This window comes from Mytilus trossulus, chromosome 3 (genome assembly GCF_036588685.1).
Source record: "Mytilus trossulus isolate FHL-02 chromosome 3, PNRI_Mtr1.1.1.hap1, whole genome shotgun sequence".
Taxonomy (NCBI): Eukaryota; Metazoa; Mollusca; class Bivalvia; order Mytilida; family Mytilidae; genus Mytilus; species Mytilus trossulus.
Window position 1 is genome coordinate 81,587,124 of NC_086375.1, and position 16,529 is coordinate 81,603,652.

At 31.7% G+C, this 16,529-nt stretch overlaps 2 protein-coding genes across 2 annotated transcripts in view; both read right to left on the reverse strand.

The window, feature by feature from the left end:
• Positions 1-5,568, reverse strand: part of LOC134712607 (protein O-mannosyl-transferase 2-like) — a 49,447-nt gene extending 43,879 nt beyond the window's left edge. Inside the window, exons 1-3 of the mRNA XM_063574329.1 lie at positions 5,069-5,568; positions 1,359-1,443; positions 741-845 (exon numbers count right to left, since the gene is read on the reverse strand). Coding sequence (XP_063430399.1) covers positions 741-845; positions 1,359-1,443; positions 5,069-5,328 — 450 coding nt within the window. The 5' untranslated portion in view covers positions 5,329-5,568. The remainder of the gene's footprint in view (positions 1-740; positions 846-1,358; positions 1,444-5,068) is intronic.
• A 2,701-nt stretch (positions 5,569-8,269) lies between these two features.
• On the reverse strand, positions 8,270-15,012 carry LOC134712602 (uncharacterized). The gene is made up of 3 exons (XM_063574319.1): positions 14,873-15,012; positions 11,527-11,754; positions 8,270-11,019 (listed from the first exon to the last, which is right to left on the reverse strand). The coding sequence occupies exons 1-3, from the start codon at positions 14,924-14,926 to the stop codon at positions 8,434-8,436; spliced, it is 2,868 nt and encodes a 955-aa protein (XP_063430389.1). The 5' UTR covers positions 14,927-15,012; the 3' UTR covers positions 8,270-8,433.
• Positions 15,013-16,529: the final 1,517 nt, after the last annotated feature.

The following is a 16,529-nucleotide window of genomic DNA, read 5'->3' on the forward strand; positions in this document are numbered from 1 at the left end:
TCACTCTGTGGTTAAAGTTTTTAATATTTTAATAACTTTCTTAAACTATCCTGGGTGTGTACCAAACTTGGACAGAAGCTTATTTATGATCATAAAATAGTATCCAGAAGTTAATTTTGTAAAAAGATAACTCCATTTTTTCTGTATTTTATTTTTAAATGGACTTAGATTTTCTTTAAGTTAACATTACATACAGGTTGCAGTTAAAGTTTTCAAAACATTCATTAGATTTATTAACTATCCTAGATTTTTACCAAACTTAGACAGAAGCTTCTTACAATCATAAGATAGTATCAAGAGGAAAATTTTCATTGATTTTTTTTCCTCATTTTTGTTGAGCCCGCAATTTACAGCAAAAGTAGGCGAGACACTGGGTTCCGCGGAACCCTTACAAATTTTTAAGAATGAACAAACACAATACATTTTTGTATTAATCATTGCAACTTCATGAAAAGCTGCATACAGATAAATGTATCAGATATCAAAAGGTGAGGTCTCATTTTTACAATTCTCACCCAGTCACATTATTTACATCTATATTAAAAACCTTGCAATAACTTATGAATATAGTGTATACTTAAACTGTAATATTGGACATCATGTAAACTTTTAAGAAAAAACTTAAATACAACCTACCTTAATCATTTTTTCAATAAACTAAAGAGGCATGCAACTATTGAAATATCAGATTTTATTTTCATTACATTTCATTTTCTTTTAACATTTGACCAAAAACTTACCATTCTCATACCAATATAGTTAGTATCACCATACTCATCCCCTGGTTTGGCAAAAGGGAACTCTCCATCATAGCCAGTCAAAACACCAGACAATGCTATCAACATCTGATAAAGGTAAACTTAATCATTCATTTCAATTATAATTCATATTAAGAATTTTTTATTTCATTTGATGTTACAAGTACAAAAACTCTAAATTTTCATGAAATATCAATATGTGCATTAATCATTTTTTTAGTTTTGGCGTTTCTATTGTTTTACATTTGCCTTTTAAAGCTTGCTCTGTATATACATAGTATCACTGTATGTGTATAGATTATGAATATTGTTGAAGTTGTGAAGTAACTCATAATTGGGAACTTTCAAACTCATGTGGTCTCTTGATTCTGGAGTAGAGATGATATCCTTTCTATATGTATAATGTTCATGTATCTACTTTAAACATGTTTCACGTTTGCTGCCTTTTTTTTACTAAAGTAGCCAGTCATTTTGAAAAAGTAAAAAAATAAACATTTTTTTATTGTTGAAGGTCACGGTGGTTGTAGGGTTGCCTATAATTGCTTACATCCACTTCATTTGAACTTTTATCTACATGTGTAATCAATATCTTACAATTACCTTTCCTAGTGGTGGATGAACATCAAAGAAAAAAGTCCTCTTTATATACCAACTTCCCATTTTTCCAAAATGAGTTTCATCCCAGCTGAAATAAATTGCAATCAAAATTGTTATACAGTTTTGTAAAAGTAAAAAAAAAGAAAATATTGAGCAATTAGAAACACCTATATTGTCATCAAACTTTTAAATGGGAGTGGCAACTGGCAAAGCTATGCTTGAGATAGCAACTAAGACCATCTTTAAATCAAATGCTCTGCAGGGCGCAGATTGATAAAACTGCAGAGGTCCAACCCTGAACTGTTGTGGCAATTATGGACTCAACTTTCAAGCTTGATAAAGCTCAGAATGTGGATTGTGATTAAATAGTTGACACAGCATAGGTTTCTGACACAAAATGAATGTGGTCTAATGAACTTTAAATATTGTGTTGTTGCTTTTGACAAGACTACTCATTTAAATACATGTACATCATAAAATATTAACTTATATGAACTAAAAAAACACTCTTTAGATGCTTGTTTTAAATGATTAAGCCATAACCATCCCTAAAGTATGTAATCTTGTGGTATAATTTCAGAGAGATTTTTACACTTAAACACAAGTTATTGACTGGAAACTAAAAAAATGCTTATTTTGGCCCCTTTTTTACCCCTAATTCCTAAACCGTTAAGACATTAACCCCCAAAATCACTCCCAACCTTCCTTTTGAGGTTATAAACATTGTGTCAACTTGTACGATTCGCTTGTGTTTGTAACAATGTTTTAGATTTTAACGAGAGAAATTTATGTATTACTGAAAAATTATTACACCAGGGTTTTCGATATCACAAACTAGTCAAAACTTTTACTAAATTTTATCATCGGTATAAAGACATCATTCGTAAATATAGCTCAACATGCAGACTTTTTATACGTTCAGGTATTTCACATCCAATTTTTTATGGAAATATTCTTTATAAAGCACAAAGGTGTCAGTATTCACCTCAGAAACTTACAAAACCTTTAAATAGACTGATAAAGAAGGGATATAATTACGATACTGTTGTCAAGTCATTAAAGATTGCATATTTTGGCCTTTAAATTGAGTCACTGATAAGGTCTTTGCGTCGAAACTAAAGACATTTATTCTAAAAACAGTTGTTGGCATGACACGGGTTATGTTCTTCTCATATATGTTATGATGGTATGATACTAAACCCCTAACGGGCAGGATTGTGCCTGATGTTCATATGATGAAATCATAATCTTTCAGTCAGTTTAATTGAAGTCTGCAGCTGGCATGTCAGTTAACTGCTAGTAGTCTGTTGTTATTTATGTATTATTGTCATTTTGTTTATTTTCTTTGGTTACATCTTCTGACATCAGACTCGGACTTCTCTTGAACTGAATTTTAATGTGCGTATTGTTATGCGTTTATTTTTCTACATTGGTTAGAGGTATAGGGGGAGGGTTGAGATCTCACAAACATGTTTAACCCCACCGCATTTTTGCGCCTGTCCCAAGTCAGGAGCCTCTGGCCTTTGTTAGTCTTGTATTATTTTTATATTAGTTTCTTGTGTACAATTTGGAAATTAGTATGGCGTTCATTATCACTGAACTAGTATATATTTGTTTAGGGGCCAGCTGAAGGACGCCTCCGGGTGCGTGAATTTCTCGCTACATTGAAGACCTGTTGGTGACCTTCTGCTGTTGTTTTTTATTTGGTCGGGTTGTTGTCTCTTTGACACATTCCCCATTTCCATTCTCAATTTTATATGTTATTTATTTCTATTTACTTAAAAAATAAAATTATTAATCCAGAAACCATTTGTCTTTGGATGATGCTGACAACGACATGATACCAATATACAACAAAAAATCAAGTCAATATCACAAGTCTGTTAGTAAAATGCAATGAGATTATTATAAACAAATTTAATAAATTATGTATTTGATTAACACATAATTTAAGTTTTTGTAATCTGAGATTTCTATAACAGTAGTCTCAGTTTTAATAAAAAAAAATAATGAATTCAACAACAACAAAAATCAAACACATCACTTTATTCTTTAAAGGGTAATAAATTAAATTGTATAACAATAAAAAAAAAAAATTAAGTTGAAATTTGGACGTCTCCAGGTGCGGGAATTTTTCGTTGCATTGAAGACCTGTTGGTGACAACAAAGGACTATATTAATAAAGGTGTTGATTGAATTGTTTGACAAAATGATATAGTTAAATGGCTTCTGCTAAATGTCACATACAGAATTTATTTACCACTTTGCGACGCACGTGTTTGAAGCAAACTTTTGACGTCTCCTCCGCTTTTAAAGATAGTTTAGAATAGAAAGCTGTTGCTGTGACGAAAAATGTCCAAGAGCAAGAAAAATCTCGGATTTAAAACTTTAATTATCCTTTGACTTAAATATCGGTAACTGATAAGGAAGACGTTTTTAAAGTCCTTTAAGTGACACACGTGTTTCAAGCCTAGTTTTACGTCTCATATTTTTTTATTTACGGTGGTCATGCAAGAAAAGAAAACTGTCGTTATGAAGAAATCTATCCAAAAGATTGGCTCGCGAATGAGAGCAGCCCTTCAATATAATGACTACACATGAAACGAGGGATCAATTTCATGTGATAAAATCTTTTGTTTTGTTGTAAAAAAACCCTTCTTAGTACAAAAGGGAACATCAGTATTTTTCTTTTAAAGAAACTTTCCCTACGAACTATACTGGTATTATATAATCAAAACATGTCCATTAATTTTGTTATATTCCAGGACGTATATCTTCTTTATTATTAAAAGTATAGTGGCCCAATCAATTAGAAAGGTTGTTTAAAATACAATGAATAGTTTTCCCTTTTAAATTAAATAAATCTGTTGTTTTAAAGTAAATTTTTAGTGTTTATTCATTAACATGTAAACTCTTAAATAAGTTTGAGAGCATAATCATAGACACAATGGGCAAAATCGTCTTATTTAAGGGAAACGCGGAAAAGGGGGGGGGGGGGGGGGGGGGGGGGGGGGGGGTAGAAAAAAATGTAAATTTTAAACGAAAAATATAGTTATGTTATTTGGCGAAAAAAATAATAAAGTGGCGAAAAATATATTGTTTTGGCGAAAGAGGTGGTGAAAAAAATAATTGATCCAGGGGAAACCCTGGACCTTCTGCTGTTGTCTGAATTTATTTGACTTATACAATTGTTTATGTTTAAAGCAAATTTAAAATCATATAAAAAAGAAGATGTGGTATGATTGCCAATGAACAACTATCCACAAAAGACCAAAATGACACAAACATTTATAACTATAGGTCATTGACTGTACGGCCGTCAACAATGAGCAAAGCCCATACCGCATAGTCAGCTATAAAAGGCCCTGATAAGACAATGTAAAACAATTCAAACGAGAAAACTAAAATCAGATAACATACAATGTAGGTACAATATTTAAAATCAATAAAAGAGGGTGTGGGGATGTGGAGGGGTCCCGATCAGGAAATCCAAGGCTTATAAAAACATTATATCCTGAGGTCCAGAAATAAAAGAAATGTAAATCCTGACATACCGAAATTGGATAAAAGAATTCCCAGATCCAGAAATCCCGAACTTAAAAACACCCACTGCCAACCAAGGACGTATATTTGTTAGTTATACATGTATGTCCTTGTGCCAACCCACCCCCTAATAAAAATATAAGCAAACAAATTTAGAAAAATTAACCTACCACACATGTGTTGGGTTTTCAATATTATAAAATCTGGTTATAATGGACAAAATAGTAAACAGCAATAACAACAGAATGTACATTCTTTCAGTAGTTTTAAAACTTTCATTTTCATCTTTAGTTTTTCTATTGTCAACATTTTTTAAATTTGTTTTAGTCGTCTCTTTTGAATCACTAATAATCTGTTCATGTTTCTTGGTTGCGATATATCTGTCGGAGCATGTCTCCTCTTTTCTCTTCCTTAATCCATCAGATGACATCTTCTTTTTTATCCAGGATAGTCCTACTGCTTTTATAAACGCCTGGGGAAAGGGTGGACAAAACACAAATTTTTAGTTTAAGCTTGTCTTCATTTATGATAATTTTAAACAAATTAAAATGTATTTTGGCACATCTGTCTTGTATACTATTCAAACGTTATGTTTTCTTCCATATTTTTGATATAAAACAAACTTTCGCGTCGGACTTCTACAACAAAATTTCTTTGATGACATACAGGTAAAGGGAGACAATAATTATTTTTTTTTATTGATTAGTTTCGTAAATATATATTGAATTTCCTATATCGAATTACTACATTTTTACTTGCAACTAAACTTGAAGGATTTATTTTATGAATCTAGTTAGATGAAATTAACTAACACTGAAAAGAAAAGAATAAAAATCCGAAACAATAATTTAGGGTCATCATCGAGGGGAAGGTCTAAAACGCGGAAATGGAAAACGCGGAAGAGAAAAATTGGTGTATTATAACTGATATCTTTGGAACCACTAAAGCTAGATTAATAAATAAAACTGATTTTGAAAGCTAACATAATGGTCTATAAGATAAAATTAAAAAAATATATATTTCAATATGTTCTTTTATCGAAAAGTTGACCGGAAGACTTTCTTTGTGTGAATCTGGCCACACATTTTTGTACATTAAAACTTAAATTCACAAAAAAGCTCATAACCCGGTCAAAGTCTCTAAATTGTCTCTTAAAGACAATTAAATGACAAATAATATGATATAAAGAACAAAATAAATGTATTACTATAAAAGGGCAAAAAGTTGACCGGAAGGCCCCCTTGTACACAAATGTTGAAGTGAAATTTTCAACTTTGACTTAAAATTCACAAAAATATGAAAAACCCGGTCAAAGTCTGTAAATTGTCTCTTAAAGACAATTCAATGACAAATAATATGATATAAAGAACTATATAAATATATTACTATAAAAAGTAAAAAAGTTGACCGGAAGGACCCCTTGTACACAAATATTGAAGTGAAATTTTCAACTATGACTTAAAATTCACAAAAATATGAAAAACCCGGTCAAAGTCTGTAAATTGTCTCTTGAAGACAATTCAATGACAAATAATATGATATAAAGAAAATAATAATGACATTACTATAAAAGGGCAAAAAGTTGACCGGAACGCATCCTTATATAGAAATATTGAAGTGAAATTTTCAACTTTGAACTTGCTATTTCTATTACATTTAATTTAATTTCAATAGTATCAACATACTTATCATTTCTTATATTTCAAATGTTCCATTTTGGAATAAACAACCCTCCTCCTTTTTCACCCGGGCTTGGGACCGGCGTTGGCAGAGTTATTGTTTTTTTTTTGTTTTTTTTTTTATTTCTCCTTATTTTGCTTAATTATTTATTGATTAACTCAGTGGCATTAATTTATCTATTTATTATCTATTTATGTAGGATAATTAAAGTTTTAATTAATTTCAAGAATAGCTTATATTGTTAACATTTTTAAGATTTATTTCAGATTTATCAAAACTGTAAATCGGGGCTTTAAATTGATATAAAATTTCAGTTGAACTATCTATGAACTTCGCAGAACCAGCTGTTTTCTTTCATATTTTTTTTAGCACAAGACCGATGTGTCCAGACATCACACATTTTACGCCCTGTTTTCCCTTCACAACCTACCATATCCTCTATTGTATCGGGTTTTCCACAGTCACAGTTTATTGAGATTATGTGGGTTTTAGTTTTCAAATTTTTAGGAGTTTTACCGAAATTATTTTTAGGAAAATGTGTGAATTTACCATTTTCAAGACAATGAATTAAATGGTCTCTCATATATTTTTGCTCGTATGTGATATGAGTACCTCCTTTAAACCCAGTTTGACAAAATTCAAGAGCATTTGCAATTGCAAAAAGTCCACAATCTATGCTGTTTTGTTGTTTTTGGACATCGGGTATTCTTATTATTAACTTTTTCTTGTCTTTACCGTAGATTTGCGTCAACTGATATTCTAGTGAAGTTGTTAAATTAAGTGATAAGCTGTCTAGAAGATAGATGTTTCCATCTCTAGTTTGAAGAGACAAAACCCAATGAGCATTACCATTATGGTGTATTTGTAGACTTGGTGACTCTTGTGATTGAAAACCTGTTTCACTTACCCATTTACCATTTATTTTAACCGGCGCTAAAGTTGTTTCCTGGAACCCATTTATTTCTGGAAACTCAAATTTCAGAAGATTTTGTGTTGAAATAATGATATCAGAACAAAGATAATTATTATTTAAAATATTTTGTTTGTGTTGTTGACTGCAATACCCTATCCACGGGAGATCTGATAGAGTTTTTGTTTTTTTAGTGGGAGTTTCCATTTCATCTAAGTTGATATCGTCTATCCCCAAGTCAAAGTGAACTGCCTATTTAAGCAGTTCCTTAGCAGTTCCTTGGCAGTTTCTTAAATTTTAGGCAGTATTTTAGCAGTACAAAGCAGTTTTGATTTAGGCAGTTCAGAATAACTGCCTACTGGTATATGATAACTGCCAAGCTTAGCAGTTCAAATATTTCTAGGCAGTTTTCAAAAGCAGTTTTTCTCAATGGCAGTTATTTATTGGCAGTTATTTAATTTTTATTTCACAGACTAGATTTCAGCTTTATAAGCTTGGCAGTTATTTTATATAGCAGTTTCATTAGAATTTCTTTTAACTCTAAAAACATTTCTTGGCAGTTGTATTGAAATCAGAATAAACATGATAAATGTTGATCATCTTCAACTGACAATATATGTGCATGTATAAAATATTTGTTTTAGCTTATAATTTTACCCCATGCCATATATATACTCATGATCCTGAAACTCATCATTGTACTTAACAAGTACTTAATATTAATATTTAAAAAAACTTCTTAATACTCTTATTAATAAAGAAATAATATCATAACAAATAAATCATTTCAGGTATATTATTAGATCATATAATAAACAGATATATCTTGATGGTTGACATAAATACGTTTATACTCATGTACATTTTTACAGATTATCTATTAATTATTTTCCTGAAATTAATCTGAGCTAATATCATATGTTCATAATAAAGGATTTTCTTACTTTAATCTTTCTCATATTTGTTTGGAAACTCGACAACAAAAAGATTTTTTCCACATTTCACAAAAGTGCATACTTTCAAAATATTTTGTAAAGGAACTGCAACAATATTTTCAAATTGAGTTGTTACTTGGTGACAAGACTGTTGATTTGTATATGATAACAATGTTGTAAACGGATGTATAAGAGCCACATTCAAAATTCCACCGTCAAAATTTTCTATCTGAATAAATGTTTTTACACTCCCAAAATGTACTACATCTAGTGCATCATACTTCACAACACTCTGATTTCTTTTAAGTAAGCGCCCATAGGAAGTACCGTAAACTGCACTTGATATTTTGGTTATGAATATTTTTTTGTATTCAACTATATCAAGTTGAGGCAAGCATGTTCCTAGAAAATCACATACAGCAGTGTATTCTGAATCATCAAGTCTCATTTTAAATGTTTGCCCTAAGTGAAATATTCCCTCTTCGATACAATCTGCATTGTGAATGAAATTTGGTCTTGTCATGCTATTAAATAAGGCTTCATCTGTTGATCCTTTGTCAATATGAAGTTCCTGTAATGTTGGTAGTGCTTGCATTTTTGTAATTGCATTAATAACTTGCATTTCAATTCCAGTAGTTCCGTGAATGTTTTTAATAATATAGCCATTAAGATCTTCAAAAGCAAAACAATTATTCACAAACAATGGTCCATTAGCGCGTACACAATCAGTGATATGCAAAAGCTGATGACAATTCATTGTTAGATATCTAGAAGAATATAAATTTGGGAAATTCTCAATGAAAAGAAATAAACATCTTTCGGCATTCTTTAGATCCTTGTCGGAAACATTTTCCCTTGCTAGGTTGTAAATTCCACGAACTAATAAAGAAAAATGTAAATAATATTCATTTGGCAAGATATCATGAAGGACAGGCAAACTCCAAAGAAATAAAAAGTTCCGATACTCTGCAGACTTCCAATGGCTTAAATCATCTAAACTTCTTGGTGGTCTGGTTATATGTAAGTTTGGATGTATTGAACTTAGTCTTGTGTTTACTGATCCTTTATGTATAAACATTGAAAAATTCTCTGTTTTATGTTGCTTGTCAAACCACAAAGTAAGAAGCATTTTCATAACTCCAGCACATACCCCATGCATATAATCAATGACAAATCCATGGATAACATTGAAATGTTTCAAAAACATGAACCAGAAAGGTCCCTTGATCCCTCGAACAATAAAGTTCTTTTCATTTGTTTGGATTTTCCCAACAACTTGATTAACGTCGTCTTGTAAATTCTCCACTGTTCTTAATGGTCCCTTAGGTTCATTTTCACAATATGGGAAAATGTGAACGTGTCCTCCTTTGTTAGTGGTATAAGTTTCACCTGGTTGAAGACAAAACCAGCATCCATATTTTCCGTTAAACTGCATACTATTGCTGACTAGACATCTTGCTGGTAAATCACATACACAGTTCAGTAATGTACCCATCAAAGTAAAATTGCTCCCACAATTGTCTACGAGTTCTACCCCATCTTCTAGCTTGCAGAGTTCTTCATGCAATGGTTTTAAATAACTCCACATAAGTGGCTTCTTTGCTCCAATCCATAAACCATAATAAACAATGTTTTCTTTAAGTTTTCTTTCTGAAGGTGGTAGTTCATTTATGATCATAAAAACTGGCCACATGGACATACTTGAACTTTTAAATATTTGAACTCCATCTGTATTCATTGAAAAGGATATTGAATTGGGGTTTTTAAGAAAGCCCTTTTGAAAAACATTTTTGTAATTTGATCCATCATATATATCACGGTAGTTATTGTCAGGATTTTTTGAATAATGATCAAATCTGTAAGACCGAATTTTCTGCAAGAAAGAACTTCTTTTAGCCATAAGCTGCAACTGTGCTATGACAGAATGTTGAATGAAGTAACCAACCGATCCAAACTGAGTTAAATCTTTTTCACAGTGTTTGTTTGTACAAGTTTTAGCATCCTTTTGAGTGTGTGTTCCACAATGTGAACAAAGATAGTGAATTGTAGGGAAATTTACAAATTTCTTAAGATACTCTTTAACAGTATAGACACTTTTAATCATGTTATTTTCATCTGGCATTATCATATTCATTACTGCAATAATGTAACTGAGTGCTTCATCAGACAATTTGAATCTAATGCTTAGACTACATATCATTAGCAAAATTAGTCCTACAGATTTAGAACATCCTACATAAAGAGGAATGTTTGTATCTCTAACTTCATTTTCTGTTGGATTTGGTCTTTCTGGTATATTGGGTGTTTCATCAATTATAGTCTCTGCAATAGGATCAATGATAACAGAAGCATTTTCCTCATCAGCAAATTCAGTATCTGCCAACTGACCATCAATTGGTAGTTCATCTATCTCCTCATTTACTAGTTCATTGTATTCAAAGTTTTGTGTTCTCTGATTAATGTTAACAGTGTTTGTTATATGATCTTCACTTATGACAGAACTGTTGTCCATATCAGCATCAATGCAATCTTGATCAGCTACAACTGTATTGATATCAACACGATCAATTGTAGAACTTGTCTTTAAATTTCTCAACTAGAAAAAAAAAATGAAAATAATTTACATTTTTATTATATAATGTACATTAACATGATTAAGGTAAACATATATATATATAATCCCAAACTGAATAATTTGATTTAAAATTAATAAATATATATAATGAAAAAAAAAACACTGCTGACCAACAGCTTTATTAACAGGCACTAACCTTCACCCTAACCAAAGACAGTAGTGTAACAGTATACCATGAAAAGACAAACTATAAAAAAATAATTAAAGCCCTTTATCATTGTTTATAGCTTGCTGTTTGGTGCCAGCTAACACTCTGTTTTGAAGACCATACTTTGACCTATAATTGTTGCTTTAAATACATTGTGACTTGGATGGAGAGTTGTCTCATTAGCACTCATACCACAATTTCTCATTCATATAGTACGTACAGTACATGTACAATAAAGTCAATATGTATAAAAAATTAAGAGAAATGGAAAAATAAAATATTCATACATGAGAAGAGGTATTGTTTCTTTTATAACTTACCATAAATGTCTCATCTACATAGTTTTTTGCACTTGTTGATGATGGAACTTCATCTTCTGGTATACATGTAGGACTTGGGGAACAAGCAGATCCTATATTATCTGATTCTATTACTACAGCTATGGTATCTTCCTCATAAGAAGCTGTGTGTATATCATGGTTGTCATATTTACTACATGTTGTGACAGTTTCTTCTTGATCATTGTCTGAATGTTCATCAATTCCAGTCTAAAATGTACAAAAATATACATAAAAACATATTTGTAAATATGTAGGAACAAAAGCATAACGTCAGGTACCCAGATCGTCCACCCCATTTTATTTTGATAGTCTGTCAATGGCGAATGCAGATCAGAAATGTGACTGAAAACCAGTACTGTATGTCAGACAATCAGTGTTTACATGCTAATTAAATGTATGTGTGAAAAATACTTGAGAAGTCTATATACTTGTTCAAAAATAAAAATCAACAATAATGCAACATATATATAGAGTTTTTTTTCAATTGTCAAAAACCACCTCCAAACTGGGTGATTTGGGTACCCAGACGGTATAAATTAAATACATGTGCATGTTCAATATGTATACAGTCATGGCGTAAGTGCAAAAGTTTGTAAATCAGTGGCAGATCCAGAACTTTTTATAGAAAAGGGGGGTATTGACTGACCAAAAAGGGGAGGGGCTCCAGTCTGGCTTCACTTTCACTTCAGTGTATTAATTATCCAAATTTGCCCATGTAAAAAGGGGGCAGCCCCTTATGACAGTACTTTCTCACTACCCCTCCCCCTTTCGGCCTTTGTAAGTTTTGATCTGCCTAGGGGCGGATGCAGGAATTTTCGAAAGGGGGAGAGCTAACCCAGGGCAAAGGGGGGGGGGGTGTAAAACATATGTCCCGATACAAATGCATTGATCGGCCAAAATAAAGGGGGGGTGCGAACCCCCCCCCCCTCTCTGGATCCGCCACTGCTGCCACTGACAGCTAGGCAATATTCCCCGATCAGGAGACAGTGTCCATATCTGGAGACAATCTCCCGATCTGGAGACAAATTGATTCAAAACACACCAAAGATCATGAATATAGTCAGATGTATCTCGATTTGGAGACAATGTTAACATGGTTAATGTCCAAATCACTTAATCAGGATAACAACCTTTAAATTTGAATACTACATGTAGTTATACTAGTTTAAGTAGTTATACACTGTACATTTAAAAGTTTTCTGGCTACTTCGTACATGCAGATAATGAGATATGGTATTTTGAAAAAGACATATATATTAGATACGTTTCCTCTAAAATGACAGTATGAAACCAACCTTTATTGTTGGGGAAAAAACAATTTTCTGTAGTTATAATCACAATTATATGATTAATTATACATTCTGTTATTTCAACCTCAGGGCGGTGGGGACACTTCAGTACTTAATTTATATGGGGGTACATACCCGTAGCCAAACAAATAAGCACTGTTAAAGTGAATGTTCTGTTCGAATTTGGACTGTTAAAGTCGAGTTTGTGAGTCCAACAAACCCCCCTTTGGAAATTCCTGGCTACGGGCCTGGGGTATCGCTGGCGTTCTGGTACCCCACCCTTATCATAAATGTATAATATTGATCTAAAGATGTATACCTTTTCATATATTGAGTTGGTAAAATTGAAACCTTTAACCGTATTTGGTTGAGGTTCATGGGGTGTGTTTGAAAAGTGGAATATTTGAAGATAAAATTTTATTTCATATATACATGTACATGTAATTGGAACTTTAGACCTTATCATATACATGTATTTGAGTAATTTCTGATAGTTTTCTAGACCTATTCCCATATTTTCAAGTTGAAAAAAAACCCATTCCAGTGGCAAGTCCTATCAACTTGTATATAGGAAGTGCCCCCCCCCCCCCCTTTTAATACTTTAGTATATACTTATTGAATTAATATAAATATATGCATCTTATATATGCATGGTAAATTTGGTAACATTTAAAAGACTCATTTCCACTTTGGCTAAGTAAATCTACTTGTATACATTGTACTTTAAAAACAGAAATAGCCGTAGGATGCCAAACACTGCAACAGTTGTGCATTTTCATATGAGAAGCAATTGTCAGGAGTGAGGAGAGAGATATTAAGTTCAACCTCAAGCATTTCAAGTACATGTATAGAAATATTACATGCCGTAAAAGAGCCTTTTGAACTTTTAATGTTACAAATAAACTTTGGTGCATCATGACCAATAGTATGGTCTATGATTTGATGCACGTACTGCTCAATTAGAAACAATCTTGTTTCAATATTAATTATGTCGGGAGTAGAATGTGGTCAATACTAGGTGCCACATGCACCATCCTAGCATATCAGTCAAATTTTTATGTTGGTTAAGGAATGCAGTTCATAACAAAGGATCTTCTGGGTAGTTGCTTCTTTTATATGCATGGTATCTAGAAGTAACAATTCAAGTTGATATGATATTTACTGAAAAGGATTGTATGAGACAGAAATCTCATAAGCTGATAAGAGCAGTACCAAATTTAAAGACAAAGATAGTGAAGAAATCTGAGGTAGAAAGTATCATAGTCATATATAAACCAAGCTTAATTATAATTAAAAACTATAATTGGCCATATGTATTGAGTTATCAGATTTAGTTTTAACGAATTATAAACAAGCAGTGTGTCCCCCTGAATAAGTTCTTTTTGTCTTTGTTGTTGTTGTATATATTGTATATTTATGTTTATGTAGTTAATAAATTGTATTATACATGCATGTCTTCTCTGTACCTATGTACTTGGTGATGAGAATAAAGATATAACATATTTCATTGCTCATTGGACAAATGGATTAGACAACAAGTTTTTCTACCAAGAAATGTCGTTTTGAAAAAGTTATTTAAAAGACCCAAAAACATCAGCAGCTGTTCCCAATGGAGACCCAAGCACAAACATATATATTTATATAGTAAATCAAATTGTATGGATTTTTTTCAGATGGACAAGTTTTTTTTTTTATGTATATACACGTATATATATATATAGTGAGAAGGCATAATAAGTTAACCTGGTTATATATATTTCATTTAAGGCTTATTTTTATATGGATTATGACCACATATGAACGCCATTTCTATCGGAATGCACACATCCCACAACACAATATTATTGTCTTCTTTACGAATACAATAGTGTATGTCAAAGTAAAGCAAATCTGTACAAATCAAATCGATGTCGAGAACCTCGGAAGAATAATCTTCAGTCTTCAGTCTTCATTGACATTCATTGCCGATTGTCATATTGGTCTTGAGAATTCTTACTTATTTTACTTTCTGAATTTGTAGTGCAACATGTACTTACCTCAGTTTTACGTCTTTTATTATAAGGTCCTCTTTTTTTCTGATTCTTCGGCATTTTTACATATATATTTATCACTGTTTGTAAGTTTTATCTGAACAAACGTGAGTTCAAAATAATCACAACTTCCGGTGTCAGATTTTTCTTTTTTTCACAGGGAGTGATTTATTAATTTCGGTCGAATTTTTTTTCTCATCTATAATATGTGTTTCCCCCGCATCTTCTTCGATAACACTTAGTTCAAGTTTTTTTTTTGATTTAGGAGTTGAAAATTCGGTTGATATTTTAGGCGTTTTATTAGGTTTTATGCTACCATTCGTTGAAGGTGTTGTCATCAATTTTTGCTTTAAGGGAGTATTTATAGAAAATTGTGAATCTGGCGCAGGTTCGAATTCAATTCCATAATCATTTGCTCTTGGTTGTTTTCTTCCTGATTTTTTGTCAATTTTTTTCTTGCTATTTTTTGAAAGGGCCCTTAAACTAACGACGTTATCTTTTTTTGTTGGTTGTAACCCTATACTCATTTTTGCAGCCAAAATATGAAAACAAGTAGATGAGGATTCACATTGACATGTTTCTTTTGGAAAAAGAGTTACACAGTATTTTCCTTTCCTGCCATTTACAATAAACGCACCTTGTTGTGGAACCAAAGTAATTAAATTATTGTCAACAATAAATCGTGCCAAACTTTGTTGACTGCTATCAGTCGGGTATTCTATGACAGATTGTTGATTAGCTATTACCTCATTATTTTCTAATTTGACCTGATTATTACTAGACGTGTTCTCATCAGAGTTTGTTTGTTTTATGATTTCCGGTGAATTTAAATTGCCTAAAGGATCAGTGTCAGATTGTAAAGAATTAGACTGAAAAAGTGGCTTGTCGTTTTTTAAATATTCAATTACTTCATCAGGACTTACAATTCTTTTTGGAAAAATAACATCTGATGGTGAAATAAATGCTCTACTAAACTCTTTTTTCAAATGATAATTTCCTAAACCAGAACGTCCACGTAAAATTTCATAATTCTCAAAATTTTGTATGTAGTAAAAACCCAAAGCCAGTAAATCTACTGGTAGCTCTTTCCAATCATTTTCTCTTTTTAAAACGGCATTCATACTTTCGGAAAGATTGTTTGTTATTCCAGAATAGGGATCAAACATGCCGGGATATTTTTCAATTAACCATTTACCAGAGTGATTTTGAATTGCCGGAGATATATGTTTATTGAAATGTTCTAAAACTACGGGAGTCCATTTTGATGTTAATTTCAATTTTGTTTCCAAAAATTCTTCTTCATTATCAGAATGCAACATCTGATTCAAATGATCTATATAAATTTTAATATTATCACTATCAACTTTGCCTTTTAACCAGAATTTAAAATCTTCTTTTATATGATTCCAACAAAACATAATCGGACAATTTGGAAAAGTATCTCGAATAGCTCTTTTTAAACCTGGTTCTTGGTCAATGACAAAAGGAATTTGTTTTTTATCTATTCTAGGAATTTTATCTTTCAAAAATTTAAACAAAACTTCATGCCATTTAGCGTGTTTACGTTCATGGATCAAAAATGCCAAAGGAACAAGTGGCGTTTCATCAAAAATGATATGTTTGAAAACTATCGGTGATACATAACAGTCGCCAAGTTTAAAAG